The sequence below is a fragment of the Scomber japonicus genome, chromosome 11 (assembly GCF_027409825.1).
Source record: "Scomber japonicus isolate fScoJap1 chromosome 11, fScoJap1.pri, whole genome shotgun sequence".
In the NCBI taxonomy this organism is placed as follows: Eukaryota; Metazoa; Chordata; class Actinopteri; order Scombriformes; family Scombridae; genus Scomber; species Scomber japonicus.
Genome location: NC_070588.1, coordinates 1,774,639 through 1,784,638, shown reverse-complemented (window position 1 = coordinate 1,784,638; position 10,000 = coordinate 1,774,639). Strand labels below are relative to the sequence as shown.

Genomic DNA, 10,000 nt, shown 5'->3' with positions numbered 1-10,000 from the left:
GAAGGGAGGAAGGAAATGAGGAGGAAAGGAGGAGGAAATGAGGAAGGAATATAAGAGAGAAGGAAGGAAGGAAGGAAGGAAGGAAGGAGGGAGGAAAGAAGGAAGGACGAAAGGAAGGAAGGAGGAAGGGAGGAAGGAAAGGAGAAAGGATGAAAAGAGGCAATATTTGTTGTATTCAGCTTCTCAACTTTGAGGATTTGAAATTTTAAACTGAATCATCATCTGAAGACGTCAAATATTTCACTCATCTTCTGACATTTAATATAAACTAGGGCTGTCAGCGTTAACGCGTTAATCGCGATTAGATTAATGCAATCCATAACACGTTAATTTATTAATGGCATTTTATTGTTGCAAGCCTTTTTGTCCCTTCTACTCCCCCGTAGACGGCTCCTCTAGCTGTAGCGCTATGCTTTGAAGTGGCCTCCTGCAGTAAACCTACCGCGCTGATGGAAAGTAAGAGAGCTACTGGACTTTTGAACGGCTTGTTTAACTTTAAAACACTTCCAGACGCTTCAGTTGACAAGTCAAAAGTAAAATGCAACCTGTGTCAAACGGAGTTTAACTACCACCGGAGTACGTGGAGTTTGAGTTAGCACCTCCACGCTAAACACCCAGGTGCAGCCAAGCCAGCCTCAGCTCCACCAAAGGACCATTTTGGAGTGTGGGAGTCGCAGCAGAGCCGTGATTGATTCCCAGTTAAGACACTCTGGTAAGAAATGCTTTACATTATGGGCTTAAAACTGCCTTCAAATGGAAAATAACAGGATTTTAAACATGACATTCAAAACGCCATTAATCGTGATTAACTATGGAAACTCTGCGATTAATCTCAATTAAAAAGATTAATCGTTTGACAGACCTAATGTAAACATATGTCGAGTCTGTCCACCACTTTGGTCCAAACTGAAATATCTCAATAAGTGTTGGATGCATTGTGATTCATACTTAAATACATTTACACACTCAGCAGCAGTAAATAGTGATGTAATAAATGTGTAAATGTGTCGGTGTATAGCGACCTCTCGGTGTCTTAAATCTGAGTTTGCTTATAAAAGGAGTGAATGAGTGAGTTGATTCTTTAAGGTTCTCACACAGAGAACATTTATAATCTGTTTAAAATGGATAGAAATGAGTCGCAGAGAGTGGGACACACACACACACAAACTCACACAAACACACACTCACTGTCACACAAACACACACTCTCACACAAACACACACACACACACACACACACACACTCTCACACATACACACACACACACTCACTCTCACACAAACACACACACACACACACACACAGACCCTTCCAGTATTAAACACAAAGCCAAAAACACTAAATATCTCCTTGTGTGTGTGTCTGTGTGTGTTTGTGTGTGTGTGTGTTTGTGTGAGAGTGTGTCTGTGTGTGTGTGACTTTGTGTGTGTGTGAGTATGTTTGTTAGTGTGTGTACGTGTGAGTGACAGAGAGGAGAGCGCGTGCGTGCAACCTATTAGAGGAGCGCGCGCAGCAGAGAGAGGAGGCGGGGCTTTATGAGCTGCTGTTAGAGAGCCGGCTGACAGAAGGAGACGCAGCGGGGGACGGAGGCACCACAGGCGGGCAGAGCGGTGGCGAGGTGTCGGTCCGCTGACTCTGCTCTCACCGCTGCAGGTTGCTGAGGACCGGGGAGAGAGAGAGAGGAACATGGGCTCAGCTTCCTCCTCCTACCGGGTCATCTACCTGGACGTGGACGGCAGGATCCAGAAGGTCTGTCTGCACTGTTCAATATGATAAAACACACAGATGTATCACTCAGCAGAGAAAGGGGGTTAAAGTTAGTAAATGTTGAAGTGAGTGGGGGGGGGGGGGGGGTTAAACAAGACATTATAAATAATAAACCTTTAAAATAATTAGCCTGATGAAAGAGACTCTGTAGAACCTGATAATGTAATAAAGTGAATTTCCCAATAATGTAATAATCTCAGTAGCTATGATGTAATACATTATTACATTATTGGATTAACCTTATTTCTGCAGAATCTAATAATGTAATAATTTCCCAATATTTTAATAATAATATTAAAATGTTTTATTGAGTTATGAGGTTGTTTTAAAATTACATTATTAGGGAATTATTACATTATCAGGTTCTACAGACTCTTTATTAAACAGAAGGTTAAAGCTATAAAACAATCAGTCAAATGATCCATTTATTCAGCTTCAGTTCTAATCATTTATCTTTTTTCAAGCAAACAATCTTCTGATGACAGATTCTCACATGTGATCATTTTCTCTTTTTCTGTATTTTATATCATTGCAAAGTGAATATCGTTGAGTTTTGGACTCTCTGCCGAACAAATCAAGATATCTGAAGACGTTTTATAGACTAAAAATGATCAGTAGATAATGAAAATAATGTTAAGTTTCAGCCTTAATTACAATAATCAATATCAGTATTGTTAATATTGAATGTTGGATTGGTTTATGTGTAAGTAAGTGTAACACAGGAGGTGAAATAACATGATGATGAAACTTTAAAGTGTATAAAATCGCTGCTTAATGCAACAGTTCATGAAATAAGACAACTAAAGAATGAGATAAAGTTTCTTGAAGGCTTTTAAATTGCTCTGTTGAGGCTATAAATATATAAATATGAGTCTTTTTAGTCGTTTTTGAAGCAATAAGACAAATATTTGTTGTATTCAGCTTCTCAACTTTGAGGATTTGAAGCTTTTCTGTGTCGTACGAGACAACAAACTGCATTTCTTTTAGATTTGTTGTAAATGTGACAAAAGTAGACATCTGAAGACGTCACATCGGGCTGCAAGAAGTGATCATGTGCATATTTCACTCATCTTCTGACACTAACCATTAACTGAGAACATGATCGGCTCATTCATTGATACTAAGAAAATCAAATAATAGTTATTTGCAGCTCTGTGTTTGGCATCAGTAGCTCTTAGTAGCTGCCTGGGCTCCACTAGAGGAAAGACTTTATTTCATTAACCCTTAAAGTCCTTACTAGTTATGTCATTTGCACCTAAAGTAAGGAAGGAAGGAAGGAAGGAAGGAAGGAAAGGAGTAAAGAAGGAAGGGAAGGAAGGGAGGAAGAAGGAAGGAAAGGAAGGAAAGGAGTAAAGAAGGAAGGAAAGGAGGGAGGAAGGAAGGGAAGGAAGGGAGGAAGAAGGAAGGAAAGGAAGGAAGGTAGGAAGGAAAGGAGTAAAGAAGGAAGGAAAGGAGGGAGGAAGGGAAGGAAGGGAGGAAGAAGGAAGGAAAGGAAGGTGGGAGGGAGGAAGGAAGGAAGGAAGGAAAGGAGTAAAGAAGGAAGGAAAGGAGGGATGAAGGAAGGGAAGGAAGGGAGGAAGAAGGAAGGAAAGGAAGGAAAGGAGTAAAGAAGGAAGGAAAGGAGGGAGGAAGGAAGGGAAGGAAGGGAGGAAGAAGGAAGGAAAGGAAGGTGGGAGGGAGGAAGGAAGGTAGGAAGGAAAGGAGTAAAGAAGGAAGGAAAGGAGGGAGGAAAGGAAGGAAGGAAAGGAGTAAAGAAGGAAGGAAAGGAGGGATGAAGGAAGGGAAGGAAGGAAGGAAGGGAGGAAGGAAGGATAGAAGAAAGGAAGGAAGGAAGGGTTGGAAAAAAAGGAAGGAAGTAAGGGAGGAAAGAAGGAACAGTCAAAACAGAAGGGGTGAATTTGACCCGGGAGGACGACAGGAAGGCACGTTGCCTGTTTAAGGGTTAAAAACATCACAGGAACGTAGAATAAGTTCATCGTGCATACTTCAGATCACGCTCAACACAAAACTCATCAGATTTAATTCATCCGACTGAATGAAAATCCAAAGCAGAGACACTGGAGGTGGTTTGAATGGTCACTGAGAGCCTTTGAATGGCTGCTTGTTGTTTATAATTCACAGTAAATTGAGTTGAATGACACAAAACCTTCAGTTGAAATGTCACAGTGGATTTAAAGTGATAGGAGCTCGTGTGTTTGTGAGTGAGATATATGACCTGCTGAGTGAGTGTGTGTGTCAATTGGTGACTATTTACAGTCCGTACAGGCTCAATAATCTCAGGTTTGTTTGAACAATAAATGAATGGGAGTTGTTTCTGCTCCACTGATCCTCTGAGGTTGAAGAGTAACTCAGGCTCTGACCTCTAAATACTCTCCACACTTTGGAGCAGCACACATAAATCTATAAGTCTATTAAAACACACACACACACACACACACACACACACACACACACACACACACACACACAAGGAGACATTTAGTGTTTTTGGCTTTGTGTTTAATACTGGAAGGGTCTGTGTGTGTTTCTGTGTGTGTGTGTGTGTGTGTGTCCTTGTGTGTGTGTGTGTGTGTGTGTGTGTGTGTGTGTGTGTGTGTGTGTGTGTGTTTCTGTGTGTGTTTGTGTGAGTGTGTGTATGTCTGTGTTCACTTATCATATAGATTAAAGAAGCAACCTCTCGATCTTTTCTTTTTTCACTCTGGATCTTATTGACGTTACGAGGCTCATGAATATTAGAAATAACTGGAAGGAAACAGACTGAAATGTGTGCAGGTTACACCTTCCTGTCACAGCCGCTAGTTTTGGAGCTCTGCAGATTCAGCAGGAAGTGCAAACACTGGCACAACTACACTGTAAAAAACAAGTCTATTATAGAGTTCCACACACACTGTAAGAAATGTGCATGGAATTAACAAAATGCTGCAAAATCACGACGTCAAAGAACTGTAACTAAAAAATAAAATTACTGCTTTACAATAATATTTAGTAAAATACTTTATATATATATATATACAGTGGTTGAAAAGTAGTGTTGGGGTGTGGGTGGTGGGATAGTACGGATTGCTGTGGAGAGTCCGGTCAGGGCTCTGGTGGGTCTCAGCGAGGCATGGGATGATAACCGTGTTCAAGGTAAACCGCGATTTGAAAAAGCCACGATAACCGAAACCGCCAAATGTTCTGTCATACCGTTCCTCAGGTATGAGTCTGGTCAAAGACAGGAAGTGCTGGTCCTTCTTTTCCTTTCTTCTTCCTCCCTTCCATCCTTCCTTCTTTTCTTCCGTCCTTCCTTTTCTTCCTCCCTCCCTCCTAACTTTCCTCCTTCCTCCCTTCCTCCCTCCCTCCTTTCCTTCCTCCCTTCCTTTTCTTCCTCCCTCCCTCCTTCCTTCCCTCCTTCCTTCCTCCTTTCCTTCCTACCTTCCTCCCTCCTTCCCTTCCTTCTTTCCTTCTTTCCTTCCTCCCTTCCTTTTCTTCCTCCCTCCCTCCTTCCTTCCCTCCTTCCTTCCTCCTTTCCTTCCTACCTTCCTCCCTCCCTCCTTTCATTCCTTCTTTTTCTTTCCTTCCCTCCCTCCTAACTTCCTTCCCTCCTTCCTTCCTTCCTCCTTTCCTTCCTCCCTCCCTTCCTTTTTTCTTTCCTTCCTTCCTTCCTTCCTTCCTCCTTCCTTCCCTTCCTTCCTTGACTCGAGGACAACAGGAGGACGAGCTTAATCTCTGTTTAGGAAAAGGAAGAGACCCTCACTTTTCTGTCTGGTCAAAGACAGGAAGTGCTGGTCTGGTCAAAGACAGGAAGTGCTGGTCTGGTCAAAGACAGGAAGTGCTGGTCAAAGACAGGAAGTGCTGGTCTGGTCAAAGACAGGAAGTGCTGGTCAGAAAGCCCTCAGGTGGAGCAGCTGCAGCGTAGAGTATCACGACCCCTCACACTGTCATTACAGATTCAGGTTAAATTAACATGTCTGTCTTTATTTTTCTTCCTTTTAGGAACATTTTAGAGCTGGAATCACCATACTGCCATACAGTGAAACCGTGATATGTTTGCTTATGGTTATCATACCGCCAGAATCTCATACCGGCCCATGCCTAGTCTCAATAACCAGACCGTGGAGTGCAAAGAGAGTTCTTTATTTCTGCCAGAGGTGGGGGGAACAGGAAACAGAAACTTCCATTTTTCATCATTTCCTTTTTTTTTTTTTATGTTTAACAAGTCAAAGTTTATTTCTGAAAGCTCATTCAAACAAACAGAATATAATTTCACAATAAAAGTCAGGATGTTTAACACCAAGTGAAATACTTGGAGGTGTGTAGTTTCTAAAATGTACAATGATATATAACAGAAAAGACCACACTTAGGTAAAACGTCCTCATAATACAACAAAAGGGGGTAATTAGTTAACAAATATTAGCTTAAAGGTTTACCACATTAACTCTCTATTTACTACTTTCACTCTAATTATGTTTCACAATATCAAACTGAAACCTACTTACAGGACAAATGGACGCACACAATCCTCTTGGACTGGAAAACTAGATGTGGAACATCAAAACTCAACTGAAAGCTCCTACAAGCACGTCTAATGCTCTCTTCTTTACTGCTAGCAAAATTCCGTCCTTTCTGTCTTCCTTCCTTCCTTCCTTCCTTCCTTCTTTCCTTCCTTCCTTCTGTCTGCCTGTCTTTCCTTCCTTCCCTTCTTATTTCCTTCCTTCCTTCCTTCCTTCCTTCCTTCCTTCCTTCCATCTTTTTAATGATCCGGCCCACATGAGATCAAATTGGGTTGTATGTGGCCCTTTAATAAAAATGAGTTTGACCCCCCTGGTTTAGAACATTTTGAGTTACATATTGAAACGATGAATAGTCAACGAGCTGGATATGAATTAACGCTTATTAATGTTTATCAGCTGTAATTAAAGCCATACTCTTTATTTATTGTTGCATATTCAGCTCCACTTTTCATACATTAAAACTACAGCAGCAGCGTTACGATGACAAAGTCGTGAGCTCTTCTTTGTCTGCAGCTTTCATTGTTTCCTTTTTTCTCTTTTGTTGCTCGGGTCTGAATATGGCGTCCTAAACATTTGCATAATAGTCGTCGTCGTTGTCGTCGCCGTCGTCGCGGGAGACGCAGCAGAAGCAAAGTCGATGGGTTTGTTATTGAAATCAGTCACAGCATTTCAGAATAAGAGCGTGAATTTATTCTGGGGCCAACAATAAAACACAAACTGCTTTTTTAATCATCCTGGAGAGTCTTTAACTCATTTAATTAATTAATTCATTCATTCATTCATCCAGGGCGTTCAGAGTTCATCATTACTTTGCTGTTTGGCTCCTTTTTTAATGATTTGCTTTAAAATCATTAAAAGGACATAGAGTACAAATGAAAGATTAAAATGTAAAGTGCTTTAAAAGAGCTCAATCATAAGCTCAGGAGAAGAGAAATGTTTTTAACCTGGATTTAAACATGATTTCAGTTCTGCTGCTAGTTTGTTCCAGTTGTGTAAAAGCTGCTTCATCATGTTTAGTTTGAACTCTGGGCTCAACTATCTGACCTGAGTCAGTAGATCTCAGAGCTCTGGGCTCAACTATCTGACCTGAGTCAGTAGATCTCAGAGCTCTGGGCTCGACTATCTGACCTGAGTCAGTAGATCTCAGAGCTCTACTGGGTTTATATTCTACTAACATGTCATTCATGTATTCTGGACCTAAACCATTCAGTGATTTGTAGACCAGTAGCAGAACTTTAAAATCTATTCTCTAGCTGACTGGGAGCCAGCCAAGTAAAGTTTTAAAATATTTGGAACGCTAATTAGGACATCCAGTTTGTTTTTGATGCTTATTCATGCATCGTTTACATGATTTCATATATTTAAAATCTATTCTATAGCTGACTGGGAGCCAGTGTAAGACTTTAGAACTGACTGGGAGCCAGTGTAAAGACTTAGAACTGACTGGGAACCAGTGTAAAGACTTTAGAGCTGACTGGGAGCCAGTGTAAAGACTTTAGAACTGACTGGGAGCCAGTGTAAAGACTTTAGAACTGACTGGGAGCCAGTGTAAAGACTTTAGAACTGACTGGGAGCCAGTGTAAAGACTTTAGAACTGACTGGGAGCCAGTGTAAAGACTTTAGAACTGACTGGGAGCCAGTGTAAAGACTTTAGAACTGACTGGGAGCCAGTGTAAAGACTTTAGAACTGACTGGGAGCCAGTGTAAAGACTTAGAACTGACTGGGAGCCAGTGTAAAGACTTTAGAACTGACTGGGAGCCAGTGTAAAGACTTTAGAACTGACTGGGAGCCAGTGTAAAGACTTTAGAACTGACTGGGAGCCAGTGTAAGAACTGTAGAACTGGAGTAATGTGCTCTGATGTCTTTGTTCTGGTTCAAACTCGAGCTGCAGCGTTCTGAATGAGCTGCAGCTGTTTAATGCTTTTTTGTGGGAGTCCAGTCAGAAGAGCGTTACAGTAGTCGAGTCTACTGGAGATGAAAGCATGAATCAACTTCTCCTGGTCTGTTGGAGACATAAACACTCATTCTTTCTATTTTATGTGACAAAGGTACAAATGGAGCAAAAACCTCTTTTCTTTCAGCAGCGTCTTTGACCTGAAGTGTAACTGAAGTATTTCCATCACAGCTTCAGACAGATTTCAGCATCACCGTTGAAATGTGATTAAATAAATAAATAAATGAATAAATAGCTGACAGTCAGATTAAATATACCTAAATGACATTAAGTGATTTAAAATGAGAGCTGGGACCAGGAGAGACTCTTAAACATGATTCATGTGTCTGATCGCAGCAGTTTGTCAAGTTTTTTGGAAACTTTGCTGAATAAAATGATCCAAAGTAAATGAATGAGGTTTAACTTTAATTGGAGAAGAAGCTCATACACAGCATGAATTCAAAATCTCATATAAAGCTACAAGAAACTATTTAAAACATGTCAGAAACTATGGATCGATAACCTGTTGAGCTGGTTGATCATATAGATTATATCTGTCTATCAGTCATTAATATATTTAATTAAAGACATTCACCATCACTATTTTATGGAACAGGAGAACGTTTTATAGAATATGAAGAAAACATGTTTTAATGCTGATTTTTGAAGTTTAAAAAAAAAATAAATACAAGTCAAATTTGCACATTTGCCTATCGTTAGCCTCATAGCATAATTGTCTAAGTCATATTTCAATGTTTTTGGGAAACAAGAAAAAACACATTTTTTATTAATAACATTGGTATTTTTTATTGATATTGTAACAGTACATTCAACCAGATGTGTGAACAAGTATGCAAAAAGAAAAAGACCTATAATCAATTTCCTAACAAATAAAAAGTGACTTAGGCATTTTTTCTCTTGCATATACAGTCACTTTTTGTTCAAATGTAAATAAAAGCTGACTGAAATATTTTTTTTACCACAATGATGCCTTTTGTACATCGTCTTTTTATCTTCTTGGAGACGCCTGTGTCACTTCCGGTCAAAAAACAACTTGCTGGTTGAATAAAAGTAACTTTAAGTCAAAATTTGCCAGGGGTATGAATAATTTCGGGCTTGACTGTAAATGCAAACATAACATAACCAAAATTGTATTGAGGACGACGAGGCAGCTATCTGCTCTTCATCCCTCATGCCATGTAAATAAATGGAAACTGGCTTGAATTGACTCAAAATGATCCAGAGACATTGGAGTAGCTGCTACTGGGAATATTATGCGACCAGACTCAACTTTTAACCATAAAAACAGCGAAGGTATGACATCATTAGTAACCTAGTTCATTTACAATGGGAAGTTTGTTTGGATTTCTCTTTGACGGTTTACTCCGTGAGTTTTGATCGGACAGTAACGGGATGGTTAAACTGCTGGAATCAGTGAAGTCTCAGCTTTTATTTGATGTGTAGTTTGTGTGGATATCGTGAAATTAAAGATACGAGGACCGCGGTGACTGCCGGCATGCGCACGCAGTGCTGAGATGGAGTAGTGTTTTTGCAAACGGCACAATCAGTTGCTCGGTGTTTGACTTGTGTTTGTTGTATCAGATGCATTTTATTTCTCTTTTTGTAAAGTGTGAGTCACGTTAGGGGAAGTCACGCTGAGAGAAATGTTTATGGTGTTTTTAAAGCTTTGTCATGTTGTCGTGTTTGTGTGTTTTCTCCCTCAGGTGGTGTTCAGTAGATTCTGCAGCTCGTGTGACATTAAAGAGCTGTTCTGTACAGCGCTCGGTGTGCCAAGGTAACACAC

General features: G+C 40.3%; 1 protein-coding gene across 1 annotated transcript in view; it reads left to right on the top strand.

Moving 5' to 3' along the window:
- Positions 1-1,617: 1,617 nt before the first annotated feature.
- Positions 1,618-10,000, top strand: part of pde9aa (phosphodiesterase 9aa) — a 40,690-nt gene continuing 32,307 nt past the window's right edge. Inside the window, exons 1-2 of the mRNA XM_053328882.1 lie at positions 1,618-1,750; positions 9,921-9,991. Of these exons, the coding sequence (XP_053184857.1) occupies positions 1,688-1,750; positions 9,921-9,991 (134 nt within the window). The 5' untranslated portion in view covers positions 1,618-1,687. The remainder of the gene's footprint in view (positions 1,751-9,920; positions 9,992-10,000) is intronic.